The sequence below is a fragment of the Bos indicus genome, chromosome 13 (genome assembly GCF_029378745.1).
Source record: "Bos indicus isolate NIAB-ARS_2022 breed Sahiwal x Tharparkar chromosome 13, NIAB-ARS_B.indTharparkar_mat_pri_1.0, whole genome shotgun sequence".
NCBI classification, from domain to species: Eukaryota; Metazoa; Chordata; class Mammalia; order Artiodactyla; family Bovidae; genus Bos; species Bos indicus.
In genome coordinates, this window is record NC_091772.1 from 39,668,899 (window position 1) to 39,685,643 (window position 16,745).

A 16,745-nucleotide genomic window follows, 5' to 3' on the forward strand; every position below is an offset into this window, starting at 1 on the left:
AACTGGCTGGAGCGACTTTTGACCTCTCTCCCGCGCCGTGACGGAGTCAACGTCGTTTCTGTGGTAACCGGGCTGCGCGTCCTCTTCGGAGCCCGGGACTCTCTGGAGTTGCAGGTGAGGTGAGGAGTGCTGGCTGCCGGCCTAAGGCGGGCAGAATCCGGGGCGTCAGGGGCTCATCATCAGGTCGCCTCTGGGATTGGGATGACCGTGCGAGGACGGGTGGATCCGTGAAGCCGGGGTATCCCGCAAGGGGACAGGAACCCGGCTCCCGTGCGGATGCTCGAGGCCGGGGGTCGGGTAGAAAACTACCATTCCTGGCATGCCTAGCGGCAAGCTGCTGAGCTGCTCGGCCGCCCTGAGCTGGGGTGCGTTCTGGGCTGTGTAGTCCAGAATGGTCAACTGCCCCTTGGTTTCTGGACAGTGTGACCAAATAATTCTATGGCTTATAACTGAAAGTAACTGAGGGAATTTTAAAGCCAGATACACAGAAAAAAGTGAAAATAAATAATCAGAGTACTAGCAAATAATCCAGCCTTATAATATCAGATAAACAATATATCAATCTTAAATAGTATCAGATAAACAGATATTTAGAATTTTCTGTCATTGTGTCTTAATGTCAATTTTCTTAGCGCCAGTGCGCCTAACTTTTGTTGTTATTAAGTCGCGAATTCAGGTCCCACTCTTTGCGACCTCATGGACTGTAGCACCCCAGGCTTCTCTGCCCTCCACTATCTCCTGTAATTTGCTGAAAGTTATGTCCATTGAGTCAGTGATTCCATTTAACGATCTCACCCTCTGCCACCCCCTTTTCCTTTTGCCTTCAGTCTTTCTCAGCATCAGGTCTTTTCCACTGACTTGGCTCTTTGCATCTAGTGGCCAAAGTATTGGAGCTTCAGCTTCAGTCCTTCCAATGAACATTCAGGGTTGATTTCCTTTAGGATTGACTGGTTTGATCTCCATGCAGTCCAAGTGACTCTCAAGAGGCTTGTCCAGCACCACAACTAGAAAGCATAAATTCTCCGGTGCTCAACCTTCCTTATGGTCCAGCTCTCAAATCTGTGCATGACTATGGAGAAAACCATAGCTTTGACCATACAGACATTTATTGGTAAAGTGATACCTCTGCTTTTTAATATACTGTCTAGGTTTGTCATAGCTTTCCTTTCAAGGAGCAAGAATCTTTTAATTTCATGGCTGCAGTTATCATCCTGCAGTGATTTTGGAGCCCAAGGGGAAAAAAAAAATCTGTCACTGCCTCCACGTTTTCCCCTTCTATTTGCCACACAGTGATGGGACTGGATGCCATGTTTTTTTAATGTTGAGATTCAAGCCAGCTTTTTCACTCTCCTCATTCATCCTCATCAAGAGGCTCTTTAGTTCATCTTCACTTTCTGCCATTAGAGTGGTATCATTTGTTTATCTGAGGGTACTGATATTTCTCCTGGAAATCTTAATTTCAGCTTGTGATTCATCCAGCCCAGAATTTCACATGATATGCTCTGCATAGAAGTTAAATAAGCAGAGTGAAAATACACAGTGTTATCATACTCCTTTCCCAATTTTGAACCAGTTAGTTGTTTCATGTCCAGTAAGCTTCTTGACCCACATACAGGTTTCTCAGGAGACAGGTACAGTGGGCTGATACTCCCATCTCTTTAAGAATTTTCCACAATCTGTTGTGATCCACACAATCAAAGTCTTTAGTCCTTAACTATATGACAAATAATATCTATTTCACCAGGATTAAAGAAAAAATCTATTTAAGTTCATTTCAGTTGCTCAGTCATGTCCGACTCTTTGCGACCCCATGAATTGCAGCACGACAGGCCTCCCTGTCCATCACCATCTCCCGGAGTTCACTCAAACTCACGTCCATCAAGTCGGTGATGCCATCCAGCCATCTCATCCTCTGTCGTCCCCTTTTCCTCCTTCCCCCAATCCCTCCCAGCATCAGAGTCTTTTCAAATGAGTCGACTCTTCCCATGAGGTGGCCAAAGTACTGGAGTTTCAGCTTTAGCTGAAACTATTTCAGCCCAACTATTTCATTCCTTCCAAAGAAATCCCAGGGCTGATCTCCTTCAGAATGGACTGGTTGGATCTCCTTGCAGTCCAAGGGACTCTCAAGAGTCTTCTCCAACACCACAGTTCAAAAGCATCAATTCTTCGGTGCTCGGCTTTCTTCACAGTCCAACTCTCACATCCATACATGACCACTGGAAAAACCATAGCCTTGACTAGACAGACCTTTGTTGTCAAAGTAATGTCTCTGCTTTTCAATATGCTATCTAGGTTGGTCATAACTTTTCTTCCAAGGAGTAAGTGTCTTTTAATTTCATGGCTGCAGTCACCATCTGCAGTGATTTTGGAGCCCCCAAAAATAAAGTCTGACACTGTTTCCCCATCTATTTCCCATGAAGTGATGGGACCGGATGCCATGATCTTCATTTTCTGAATGTTGAGCTTTAAGCTAACTTTTTCACTCTCCACTTTCACTTTCACCAAGAGGCTTTTTAGTTCCTCTTCACTTTCTGCCATAAGGGCGGTGTCATCTGCATATCTGAGGTTATTGATATTTCTCCCAGCAATCTTGATTCCAGCTTGTGCTTCTTCCAGCCCAGTGTTTCTCATGATGTACTCTGCATATAAGTTAAATAATCTATGTAAAGTGCTCCGTAAATACCTAATCTGTCTTCAGAAGCAGAAAAATTATGTGCACACAAATGGTTAAGAGAAATTTTAAAAATAAACTTGATTTTTTAGAGCAGTTTTAGATTCACAGGAAAATTGAATGAAAGGTACAAAAAATTTCTATTTCTGCTGCCCCGTCCACCCCTTGCTGCCCCATGATTAATATCCACCACCAGAGTACTGCATTTGTTACAGTCCATGAACCTACATTGTCACATCACACGTCATTATCATCCAATGTAAGAGTTTATTTGTGATGTTGTACAGTGTATAGGATTTGACAAAAAATACAATGTCATGTATCCATCATTACAGAATGGTAAAGAACAGTTGGTGCTAAGTTGTGTCAGTCATGTCTGACACTTTGTGACCCTAAGGACCGTAGCCTGCCGGGCTCCCCTGTCCGTGGGATTCTCCATGCAACAATACTGGAGTGGGTTGCCATGCCCTCCTCCAGGGGAAAGAACAGTTTAACTGCCCTAAAAATCCTCTCTGCTTCACCTGTTCATCCTTCCCTACCCATTTTCTTCTGGAAGCCACTTACTTTTTTTTTTTCAGACTATCAGCAGTCTTTTTCAGAATATCATATCATTAGAATGATACAGTGTATAGCCTTTGAAGACTGGCTTCTTTCACTTAGTAACATGCATTTAAGATTTCTCCATGTCTTTACATGGCTTGTTAGTTCATTGGTTAAGAGATTTTTGACAGCTGCCAAGTCTCTTGTTTATGTATTTATGTATGTAGAACTCGGAGAAGGCCATGGCACCCCACTCCAGTACTCTTGCCTGGAAAACCCCATGGACGGAGGAGCCTGGAAGGCTGCAGTCCATGGGGTCGCTGAGGGTGGGACACTGAGCGACTTCACTTCCACTTTTCACTTTCATGCATTGGAGAAGGAAATGGCAACCCACTCCAGTATTCTTGCCTGGAGAATCCCAGGGACGGGGGAGCCTGGTGGGCTGCCGTCTCTGGGGTCGCACAGAGTCGGACACAACTGAAGTGACTTAGCAGCAGCAGTACCGTTTTTTAAGATTCCGCATATAAGCAATATCATATTTTACTTTTTCTGAACTAAAAACACTACTTCAAAAAGTAGAAAAATCTTGTAAATTGTGTATGTGGCTCACATATATGTCTCTTTCATTCAAAACACTGCCGTCTATGGGGTCGCACAGAGTCAGACATGACTGAAGCGACTTAGCAGCAGCAGCAGCAGTATGTAGAACTATCACATCTACCTCTGCAGATAGTTTTTTCAAAAAGCTTTTTATGCTGATTTCTCAAATGGAAGTCATTCGTAACCAATATAAAAACAGTTGCCATAGTTCTGTATCACCATTTTATTATTTAAACATTTAAAAGTTGTCTCACTTTTCTTTTTTTTTCTTTCATTTATTTATTTTACTTTACTTTTCAAATTCTAGATGAATGAGATTTTATATAACCGCCATAAAGAGAAGTCACCTATGGAAATAAATAAATAGCTATTAAAATAAAAAAAGATATTTACCTTAGGTGAATTCCCTTAAATCTGTAACTATATGCAATTGATTTGACAAAGTTTAATCATTTATAGCTGCCTCTCAAACCTTAGAATGTTTCATTTCTGATTGTCATCCTTCCATCTCACAAGTTTTTATTGTGTGGTAATTCAATCCAGCTGTTGTTTCTAAAACAAGATTTATCATCATTATTACTTTTTTTCCTGACCGTCAATGCCTATATAGATATATCTTCTCATTTACTTTTCTCTCCTCAACATTTCATCCTGTATTCTATTCCTTTCTGATTTTAATTTTCTTCTTCCTGATATACATCTTGTCCTAGTTCTTTCAACAGGGTTCTTTGAATGGTAATTTCTTTGTAATAAATTGTCTTATATCACCTTGATTTTTAAACAATTATTCAGCTAGATATAGAACTCTCACTTAGTGATTATTTTTGCCTCTGTATTTTTGAAATACTTGTTATGGTAGTTGGGAAACAGTAGTCTACAGGCCACATTCAACACATTAACTATTTTCTATGTGGCCCACAAGCTAAGAATTAAAAAAAAAACAAAAACATGTTTAAACAACTGAATAAAAGACCAAAAGAACATTTCAGGATACACTCAACTATGTGAAAGTCAAACATCAGTGTTCATAAGTAAAATTTTATTGGAATACAGTCATCATGTAATTTGTGCAAGAATATATCTCCTGCTGCTGCTAAGTCACTTCAGTCATGTCCGACTCTGTGCAACCCCATAGATGGCAGCCCACCAGGCTCCCCCGTCCCTGGGATTCTCCAGGCAAGAACACTGGAGTGGGTTGCCATTTCCTTCTCAAGTGCATGAAAGTGAAAAGTGAAAGTGAAGTTGCTCAGTCGTGTCCGACTCTTCGCAACCTCATGGACTGCAGCCTACCAGGCTCCTCCATCCATGGGATTTTCTAGGCAAAAGTACTGGAGTGGGGTGCCAACAGCAAAAAGTCAAATGATACAATCTGTGTTTTGAAAGAATGCAGTGCACACTGTGTAATTCCATTTATATAGTGTTCAAAAAATGGCCAAGGGCACTATGAGATAGAAGTCAGAATGGTGACTACCTGTGGATGGGGCCACCTTCCGGGGTGCTGGGAATGCTCCGCACTGCTCTTAGAGTCAATGCGATGGTGAAAATTAACTTCCCTGTTTTCCAGCTTACTGGCTTAGACCATAATAAGGTATTTCCCCTTAGGAAACAGGAAAAAAAGAAAAAGGAAGGGAAGGAAGGAGGGAGGAAAGGAAAGAGAGGGAGGAAGAGACACATACACATTGAGGCCCCTAGACATCGAGACAGATGGAGCTCGTCTTGGGCCTGCTGTTCTGTCAGTAGCATCTCCCGCGTGTCTTTCCCAACGTGAGACTCTCCGCCATTGCTGTCATTAGAGATTCTTCTCAGAATGGCTGTGGGGAAGGCTCGGTCTACAGAGAAAGCTGCAACTTTATCCTGGAGCTTCCCAGAGACTTTCGTGGGCGGAAGCTCCTTGCCAGCCACATCTCTTACACTTATTTGGCCACAGACCTCTTCTCACCTTAGGACTTCCCAGGTGGCTCAGTGGTAAAGAATCTGCCTGCCAAGCAGGAGATGTGGGTTTGATCCCTGGGTTGGAAAAATCCCCTGGAAAAGGAAGTGGCTCAGTATTCTTGCCTGGGAAATCCCATAGACAGAGGAGCCTGGTGGGCTACAGTCTATGGAGTTGCAAAGAGTCCAACTTAACTGACTAACAGCAACTCTTTCAACCTCAAAATATCCCCCAGGACTGCCGCCCTTTGGGCTCTGGTTTGGGGGAGCTCTGTTTGTACAGGGGGCGGTGTCTGTATTTCCCCTCTAACTCTTGACCACAGTGACTGATCAAATATGAGGACCCTGAATCAGTAAATTCCTTTCAATGTTCTTCAGTCCTATTGCTTGAATATTTTTAAAGCAGCTTTGTGGAAAACAAAAAATATCGTTGCAGTCACTTCTAACCAGGCCAGTTCTCAGAAATCTCATTTTCCTGGAGAGACACGTGTCAGCTAGTTTTGGGGGACAGTTGTCATAGCCTATTCCCAGGGGAGATGTATCCCACCAACTGTGCTCACCCTGACCACACGAAGACTGAAGGAATGTCCCATTTTTGTAAATACGTAGCTAGACTGGCTCATCATCTCAGGTTAACAGTGGGCTGTTTTTCTCTCTTTTGGGGACAGGATCAAAAATGTCAGTACTTACTTCTCCAAGAGGAAAAGTTGAAGTGGTACATTGCCGAAGAACAGAGACACAGGATATTTATTGTATCAAAAACCTCATTAGAAAATTTACCCAGAAGCTCTTTGGAAATCTTAATATCATCTATCTTCTGTAAGTATGTAGCCAAGGGGCTCCACTCCTTTGTCCTCACGGGGCTTATGGCAAGGAAACAGACAGCAGGAAAGTCTGCCCTCCTGAGCAGGTCTCTGGGAACAACCATCACTAAGTCCTATAACAAACATAAAAACTGGAAAGATTTCTCACAGCTTTTGGATTCAGGCAAACTTGTGTTCAAATCTCGGCTGCCTCACCTACCAGTAGAGTCTCTTGAAAGCAAGTTAATAATATTAGCTACAAATATTGAGAATTTATTTTCCTTCAGACTCCATGCTTTGCCAACATTGTCTTGTTTAATTCTGAGGTAGCCACCATCATGCCCATTTTTACAAATGAGAAAGTGGAGGCCCACTCAAGGTCCAGCAATTAGTAAGTGACAAAGCCTGAATGTGCTCTCAGCCACTTCTGTTGATCTGTTCTTCTAAACTTTGAATTAGGCATAGTTTTTTTTTTTAAGAAAATGTCTTTTTTTCTCCCTGTTTTGTTTTGTTTTGGGGCACTATAATATGAATATAGGGCTTTCCTGGTGGCTCAGATGATAAAGAATCCACTTGCAATTCAGGAGACCCGGGTTTGATCCCTGGGTTGAGAAGGGAATGGCTACCCACTTCAGTGTTCTTGCCTGGAAAATCAGTGGACAGAGGAGCCTAGTGGGGTACAGTTCATCGGGTTGCAAAGAGTTGGACACGACTGAGTGACTAACACATACAAATATCCTATAATCAGCTCCTTGTTATTTTGATTGAGCATGTTAAGAGATAGCTCAGTATTTTGGATCTCATAAAGCTTCAGATTAAATGTAATTGAAGAGTTTAAACTAGGCCAGCCTAAGACATTAAAATTTACAGTTTCTGATCACCACACTGACGAATGTAATGTAAATTTGGCATAGTTTTGTTGGAGAGTAGTAGGGCAATATATATAAAAGCTTTAAAAATACGTATACCAATGAAATTATTTCTTTTTTTGGGCCTTGTTGTGGATTAAACACCTTAATGATGTCCTCTGGATGGAAACATGTTGATATGCACACACACACACACACACACACACGCACACACAAGTTGTCAGAATGAAATCAGAAACTTTAGGACAATAGCAGGAACCCATGCCACTTTCTCCTTGAGAATTTTTTGCTACATTCTAGAAACCTCACACTTCTGTTTTGACAGGTTTGCAAGGAACAGAAGTTAAATACTCCCTACACTTAAGGAGGGAAGTGTTAGACTTCTTTGTATAAAATTATATTATTTGTAGGGATGAAGGAGATATAAACCCACTGCATAAAAGTAAGGAAACTTGGCCATTTCAACCTCAGCATGAATGAAAGGGTTGGGGGGAGGGATAAAGCTCCCCTGCAAAAGCTTCAAAACTTCCTAATTAATGGATGCATTTTCAGACAAACAAAACTAAGTTAATTTGCCCATAGACTGAATAAAGTAAAGGCAGTGGAAAATTTGATTAAAAGTGGTTACAGGTTAGTACTGTATCTAGGAGACTGCTAAAATAAATGCAGATCAGGTCTGAAAGGGTGGAGCTTCAGCTTAGACTTCAAATAATACTCACAGATAAGGTTCCAAGGAACATAAACTCGCAGCTAAAAATCACAACACAAATACACAAGGAGACAGTCACCATTAGTGAAAATCAAAGACAAAAACTATACAGAAGAATCAGACTCAAAGACTTCAGATATTAAGTCACAGAATATAAAATAACTATACTATGTCTAAAGTGAAAAGGTATGTTTTAAAAGACCATAAAATGAAAAATGAGTATTGAAAAAGTCTAGTAGACCATCTAGAAAGAAATAGAGTTAAAATTAAAAGCTCGGTAGATGAATTAAGCATCATAATAGACACAGGTAAAGACAGATGTAGTGAACTGGAAGATCAATAAAAATAGATTACCTGGAATTCAGTACAAAGAGACAGAGACAAAACATAAAAATGGGATACTTAACAATTAGGTATGATCAGACATCTAGAAGGACATAATAGAAAGTGGAAGAGTCAGTATTTGAAGAGATAATGGCTGAGAACTTTCCAGAATTGTTGAAAAGCACACATTCTTACAGAAAACTCAATGAATTCCAAATAGGAAAAATGCACAGAGAATTCTACAACTAACCACATCATAATGAAACAGCAAAACACCAAAGCTAAAGAGAAGATCTGAAAAATACCTGTAGAGAAAAAAGAAGTTGCCTGCAAACAACTAAAAATTAGTCTAATGATAATTCTTACTAGCAACAATGGTACCCAGAAGACAGTGAAATGTTGGAGAGCAAATAACATCAAACTAGAATTTATACCTAGTAAAACAATGTTTCAATACTTAGGGGAAAAAATGAATGAATTTTTTAGATAAACAAAAACTAGTTTATCAGTTACTTTACTGGTAGACTCTGAATTAAGGAAATTCCTCAGAACATACTCTAAGCAGAAGGAAAAATATCTCTGCTGGAAAAACCCAATATAAAAGAAGGAAAGTAAACAAAAATATGTATAAATATTTTTAAAAATCTAGCTTGTATGAAACAGTAACATTAACAATGACTAATCTAATATAGATACTAACTATAAATGGTAAATTATAAAATATAAATAATGAGATAAAATGCAGGACAAAAATAGCTGATAAATTGGGCGTCATGTGATTAAATAGAAAGTAGTTTTAAGGATTTGTTGAGGAGGAGGGTGTGGTAGCTAGTATTCAGAGGTGTTCCCCCTCCCTCCCACTAACCACACACCCTCCCATCAAGTCCTTTTCAAGTCTCTTCTTGTCCTGAGTAAGGGCTGGCCCTGTGTATAGAAATCAGCAACAGGATGCTCTATGACTTCAAGTCTAGACTGTAAGAAGTCTACAGCTCCCCCTGCTCTCTGAAATGCTCCCTCTTGGAACCCAGATGCCACACTGTTAAAGGCTCAAGTCACAGGGCTACATGCAGGTGTCTCTCCTGACAGCCTTGGCTGAGCTCTTAGCCAATAACCAGCACCAACTGCTAACAGTGTGAGTGGAACCGTTCTAGACGTTGGATATTCAGCGGACTCCAGCTATTAGCACCACTTGACTGCCATCACCTGAGAGACCTCCACCAAAAACTGCTCAGTCAAAACCAGCTAGCCCACAGAACCATGAGAGATGATATAAAATCGCTGTTTGGAGCCTAGGGCTGGTTTGGTACATGTCAGTTGATAACTGGAACAGAGGGTAAAGACTTTGTTAGAAATACATGTTAACTTGGGCTAGTATAATCATTAAAGGATAGGCGTAGAGATTATAACTGCTGATCTATAGAGGGGAAAATTGAACAGGAAATTAATAAGAAACCAGAATCTAAAAGCAAGAAAAGAGGAAGAAAAAAGAAACAGAAAGCATAGAACACATTAAAATCACAAATAATAGGAAGATTGAAAAAAATTCTGTATATCGGTAATCAAAATAAATGTATCTGAACAAAATTCTTCAGTTAAAATATAAAGATGAGTAGATTGGCTGAAAACAGAATGAAACGAAGAGCAGTCATGTTTTACATATGAGACATACCTAAGATATAAAAAATCACAGAGGGATTTAAAGTTGAAGTATTGGGGGGACAAAGGGACATGAAGCCTTGTTTCACTACTTAACGAGGCAGAAAATGGGAACCCTTTTCCAACCAGATTTTCACCAAATACAGTTAAGTAAAACGAGTACTGGCTGAACTTAAATTCCTGAAACCTATTGAATAAATGAAGCACTGCTCTAATGGAAAGAACTCTGATTTCTATTGCTGGTAACATCTTTGAACTTTAATATGTTTTGATGAAATACATAAGTGTGCACACATGTGTGTGTGTGTGTGTGTGTCTGTGTATTTTTTAAGGGCTCCTTTGGCTTGGATTTGGCTTATTACAAAGGATAATTTTAAACGAGCTTTAAAGGCACACACCTCCCTCTACCTTATCCCTCCTTTCCTGCTTTCACTCCCACAATGATTTTTATCTGTCCTATAGAGGACCTATTCGCTAAGCAGTAATAAGTGGAAATTGTATATATAAAATGATTTGCTGCCAAAGTTACTTTTTGCAAACAGGCTCTTTGGAAACTGCAGTGCATTTTCCCATTGAAATAAAGTTATTGGTGGCTGGCTTCCCAGGCCATCCCAGAAAAGCCTATTTAATCTATACTGTGTGTGCGGTATAGCACTGTGCTAATTGTGCTGCAGAGCACCACCACCACCCTAGGTTCCCATGGATAAGTGAATTTCAGGTTCTAATTGGGATTCCAGGAACACCTTTCCTTTCCTTCACTGAAGGGATGGTAGCTGCCCGGCTCCAGGTCTTGCCCACTTCCTCCTCTACCACCTTCATCACTGCCATCACTGATGCTCAGTGATCAAGGTCCTGATCAAGGTCAAGGTCAATGGTCCTGCACCTTTGACCATTCTCATCCTGGTTAGAGTGAGGACGAGACTCAGTATGAAGTCATAGGTCATGGCTCTGGGAACCCGGAGCAGGGGAGCCCAGAGGACAGGAGCTGGAGGGAGACCTGCAGAAGTAGAATGAGGGGCAGAGGCTTCAGTGAATTAGATGAGAGAATCTAGGGGGCTGCCCCTCCTGCTAATGAACGTCCTGTGTGGATCCCGTGTTCTCAATACCTGAGGGCAGCCAGCTGCAGAGCTTGGGCCAAGGGCACCCTGCTGGGAGTCCCCTGTGGCTAAATGTTGTGACTTCCTGTGAGAGGGGATGGTGGCTAGAGGTGCTGAGATTGATGTCCCAAGTGCAGTGGCTACTTAAGGTGCCCACAGCTCTGGTGGTACCAGATTTGACTCAAGTGATTTGACTCCAATTATGTAGAGCAATTTTTGTGTTAAATGTTCTATCTTCATTTTTATAGATAGCTTCTACTTATAGGAAGGGATACTGGTTTTCCTTTTATGATAGTAATGTAAAACTTGTTATTGAAATAGACTCATTGTAGCCAAAAATTAACTGGCTTAAAGATAATAATGATGTGTAGGAGGTGCATGTGAGTGAGAGACTCACAGGGGTCAGTTGACCATCCTAAACGTGTGTTTTGGCCAGCACGATGAAGCTGGCAACATGGAGAGTGTGCAGAAGTCTGCAGTTGATGTTTCCCCCACCCGTCTCCAAGGGAGATCCTGGGCATCTCATATCATAGATGTAGCACCTTTCTCAGGCAGTGTAACTTTCTGTAGAGATGTGGTTGATAGCGCCAGGTGTCCTGAAAGATGTTCCGCAGATGCTGCCTCATTGCTGCCACCTCTTGGAAAGGTGGTCACACCTGACTCAGCGGGTGCTGAACTCCAGGAGCCCAAGGTAGGAGAAAATGACACCTCTTCCTTTCACGGTTGGTACCTTCTTCATGTGTGCAATTCAAACCATTTCCACAGGGAGAAAGCAAACCTTGCCATCACCCTCCACAATGACCAAGAGGAGATCATGGCCCAGGCCACCTTCCTGGATTACCCCAACTGGAATATTGCCACGCAGGATGATTGGGTGTCCGTGTTCCGGGAGCTGGACAGTGACATACCATGCACAGTGAGTGACCACGCATGTCATTTGTGAGAACAGCCTGAATTTCCGAGGGAAGTCCTGTGTTTCCCTGTGGATCGCCTCAGTTTTCAGACTGAGCAGTTTAAAGGTCATGACAGAATGTATGTGACATCATGATAGACAGACATAAACATAGGTGGTGGAGAGGGAAGGGGAGTCTGGGAGCAAAAGGCCTCTGAGGAGGACCTGGGGGAGCAAGGAATTAGCGGAGCAGCAGAACTCTGCTTCCCATGTCTCCACGCTCTGCTCCCAAGTCTCGGACCTGCCTGATAGGCACCTGCCATTTACTCCATCTGCTCCTGAAATACTGGCAACAGAGTCTCAGGTTCAAGTCATGCTCTTTAATTTTTAAAGCGCCCTTGTGGGCTCTAGCTCATTTGATGTCTTTCAGTTGCAGATGCAGGACACCCTGTGAACCCACGGGAGCCCGGTCGGGGGGTCCCAGGAAAGTGGGGCTTTGGGAGGGGTGCCCAGCCTGAGTTGACCCTGCCTCGGCTTCCAGAGCCAGGCCCACGTCCGGTCCCAGCTGCTGGGGAGAGTCAGAAGCTGCGACCATGGAGTTCAAGAGTGTGTCCCCAGAGCCCTGGGGAACGGCAGTCGCGTGCAGGGGTGGATTGGAGCATACACACAAACACACCCAGCCAGCACGTTGGCTACCCAGCATCTGTCCATCCAGAGTCCACCTCCGCCTCATCCCCTGTGGTCCCCTCTGCCCACCACCCTGTGCTGTCCTGGTCCCCACTGTCAGGAAAGTGATCTCAAACTTGGAAATAGGCCAAAAAGATCTGCTCGGTCAGGGATTGTACCTTTGATTGATTTTCTATTGACTGAGCTGTTTTCCAGTTCTGCAGGAGCAGTGATTAGCTTGTAGATTTGGGTCCATTTGAGATGTAAGTCACTTCTGTCTGGTGGAAGAGATAACCTCAAAGGTCACCATTTCTGACCCTGCAGGACAGGAACTCTTTGTATCTAGCCAGGCAATCTTCTAACAATTTCCTCATTAAACTGCCAGAAGACAGCTTCTCAAGTGCAATGAATCATTTTTTGTTGTTGTTGTTTTTGTTTTTAACCATCTCGCTGGTTGCCTCCTGAATTGATGCATTGAATCAATCTCTGACACTTGCACTTTGTCTTTGCATTAGGGTCATGATTTTACCTTCTCAAAAATTATAAATTAGCACGATTCTTCATAAATTCTTTCCCCTTCTATTCCTCTTCTTGTTCTTTTAAGATTGTTTTCTTTTTCAACTACTTCCTTCAATAGTGTCGGAGCTGAGTTTTCCTGTATGGTACACTAGCCACGTGCAGCTACTGGGAACCTGAAATGTGGCTAGTTTGAATTGAGATGAGCTATGTGTATAAACAGCATATTAAAAAGCAGAGACATTACTTTGCCAACTAGATGCCAAAGGTCCATCTAGTCAAGGCTATGGTTTTTCCAGTAGTCATGTATGGATGTGAGAGTTGGACTATAAAGAAAGCTGAGCACTGAAGAATTGATGCTTTTGAACTGTGGTGTTGGAGAAGACTCTTGAGAGTCCCTTGTACTGCAAGGAGATCCAACCAATCCATCCTAAAGGAAATCAGTCCTGAATATTCATTGGAAGGACTGATGCTGAAGCTGAAACTCCAATACTTTGGCCACCTGATGTGAAGAACTGACTCATTAGAAAAGACCCTGATGCTGGGAAAGATTGAAGGCAGGAGAAGGGGACGACAGAGAATGAGATGGTTGGATGGTATCACCGACTCAATGGACATGAGTTTGAGCAAACTCCAGGAGATGGTGATGGACAGGGAGGCCTGGCATGCTGCAGTCCATGGGGTCGCAAAGAGTCAGGCACAACTGAGCAACTGAACTGAACTGAACTGATGTGTATAAAACATACTCTGGGCATCAGCACTCTCAGTAGGAAAAAGAAGAGTGTAAAATATCTTGTTGAGAAGTTTTATACTGACTGCTTCTTAAAAGGGTAATAATTTAAATAGATTGAATAAAACATATTAAAATTAGTTTAACCTGTTTACTCCTTTTTTAAAAATATATTTAATAGAAAATTGAAAATTACTTATGTACCTAGCATTTGTGGCTTGAATTATCTTCCTATTGTTTAGCATAGGTATAGACCCTTATGGCTTAATGTATTATCTACCCCAGGGGTATCTGCAAATGAAATAATGATTTTTATCTTAAAGCTGAGGAATAAATATTGAACTGTAATATTCTTGATGGAAGAAAGAATTTGGGAAATACACCAGCCAAGTGATAAGCCATGTACCATAAGCCAAGTCCTGTTCAGAATATAAAAGATGCCATGGGGTTAGGCCAGTCTGTGCACGGAAAGTGCTCGCATTGTGACGTTACGTTGTCACTCACTGTCCCTGGTGATATCTGAATTCTGGAGTTTGTGTTGTTTACCTTTGGGGAATTTTCAAGCTCATGAACTAAACTCATGATTCTTCTCTCACCATTTTATGCCTGATAAGCTCCTTCCGAGTGTTCTGAGGGCACGTGCCACCCAACAGGAGGGGAGACCAAGGCACAGACATGCCGGCGGCCACCCAAGGCCCACCTATGAAATTGCTCAGGAAACAGGAGACACAGAAGTGCTGCTGTGTCTGGACTGAGGTGCAGGCACTGCCTTCCCTTCACCACTCAGCTACCTCCCATTTGCATCATCTCCAGAATTTGAGGGTTTGCCAGTAAGCACAGGGGTACAGAGTCGAACAGGCCAGTGTGGGGATGCACAGAACAGTTCAGAAGCCTTCAATACAACTGTGCTGTACAGGAGAAATTGATGCAGCATTGTAAATCAACTACATGCTCAGTGGCTCAGTTGTGTCTGACTCTGTGTGGACTGTAACCCACCAGGCTCCTCTGTCCACGGTATTTTCCAAGCACGAATACTGGAGTGTGTTGCCATTTCTTCCTCCAGGGGATCTTCCCAACCCATGGATTGAACCTGAGTGTCCTGTGTCCCCTGCATTGCTGTCGGATTCTTTACCATTGAGCCATGAGGGATGCCCCCAAACGAACCATACACTTTGATAGAATTTTTTTTTTTAAGCTATGGGGCAGAGCTCTTTAAAAACCCTAAAATCTTATCCTGAGAGTCATAGAAGAATCTTTGCTGCTTTGTTTTCCCTCTCAGGTTCTCTGGATCCTGAGAGTAGGGTTAGATTCTGACTCTGGGAATGTGGAACGAAACAAGCCATCGGATTCATAACTGGGGCATTTGCCTTCCACCCTGGAAATTCGGGAGAGACTCTTTCCCTCGGGTGTCACTTGAATAGAGCAGCAGCTGCTGACCCGGGAGCCCCAGCATTGTCTTTCACTAGGCAGTGGTGCCCAGGACAAGACCACGGAGTTCTCAGTTCTCAGTCGGTTTCACGCCCCTGTAGGCGCGCCCCTGCCACATAGCTGGCAATGAGGCAGGAGGAAGGGCCGAACGGAGGCTCTCCATGTCCGTGAACAAGTCCAAGCTAGGAGGACAGAAAGTGGCTTGAACCCTGCCTGGGTGTCTCCTCATTTTAGACACAAAGTTCCATCCACCAGCACCTGGCAGCTCTGGGCTGTGCCCACCTCCAGACCCTCCCCCCACCCTACCTCCCACCTTCCCCTTGCTCTGACTCAGCCTCTAACCGTGTCCTGTTTCCTTCTGCAGCCTCTGAACACACTGTTCATGCACCTCTTTGTGGCTGTGGATGAGTATTCTGTCAGCTGTTGCAAAGAGATTATTCGGTGAGTGGCCATAGCATGGCAGACAGTGACGTGGAGCGCTGGTAGCAGATCACAGACAAGACTTGCTCCTGTCTCTATCATGTCTTTAAGTATCTGGATAGTTCAGAGATATTTTTTTGAACTAAAGTTTAGGTTGCTTTTTAAAAAACTTTTTATTTTGTGTTGGGGGTATAGCCGATAAACAATGTTGTGGCAGACTTGCCATACACATACATGATAGATAGTTTAAAAATATTTTTAAAGGTCCTAATTCTTTGTGGTTGTTCAGTTTGCTTTCCGGCTCTAGTAAAGCATTTCCTCTGAAGAGCAGTGTAATTTCTGAAAGAAAACAATCCTTCCTTTAAATGGATGCCTTTAACTGCTGCCACTGGAGGCAAACAGGTTGGACCGTCCTTTGGGAAAACATGGATTTGGGGGAAGAAAGGAAAGAAAAAGGTCACAGGCTTGGATGTTTGTAAAAATAGCTGTCCCCAGTCTTATCCTGAGACACGTTATTAACAGGACAACCGGCAGAACATCGTCAGTAACAGGTCATGGGGAAACATGACCCGCTGAGTTCCCGAGGTGGATCCATGACATTTGGGGGTGGTGGCCTCTGTAATGTCACACCAGAACCTCCAGATGCCAGGGCAAAGGTTAATCTCAGCAGAAATCTGGCATACTGCATGGACGTGGTGCCTTGGTTCTTGCCACCTCCATGGAACAGATACAAAAGCGGGCCTTTTGGAATCCAGAGGAAAGCAGAGAAGAGAAAGGAATTGTAGGCTCCCTTTGCTGGTGGGGAGCAGGGCACCCGGGTGCATCTATGAATGTCTCATTTTTGTAGTGAAGGCGTGTACCTCACTCAGGTGCTGATCTCAGAGACACAGCAGTC

At 42.9% G+C, this 16,745-nt stretch overlaps 1 protein-coding gene across 5 annotated transcripts in view; it reads left to right on the forward strand.

Moving 5' to 3' along the window:
- The first annotated feature begins 41 nt into the window (after positions 1–41).
- Positions 42–16,745, forward strand: part of CFAP61 (cilia and flagella associated protein 61) — a 247,992-nt gene continuing 231,288 nt past the window's right edge. For all 5 annotated transcript variants that reach the window (XM_070802104.1, XM_070802105.1, XM_070802106.1 and 2 more), the window contains exons 1-4: positions 42–114; positions 6,409–6,559; positions 11,964–12,114; positions 15,795–15,871. In XM_070802104.1, the coding sequence (XP_070658205.1) occupies positions 6,417–6,559; positions 11,964–12,114; positions 15,795–15,871 (371 nt within the window). In that variant the 5' untranslated portion in view covers positions 42–114; positions 6,409–6,416. The remainder of the gene's footprint in view (positions 115–6,408; positions 6,560–11,963; positions 12,115–15,794; positions 15,872–16,745) is intronic.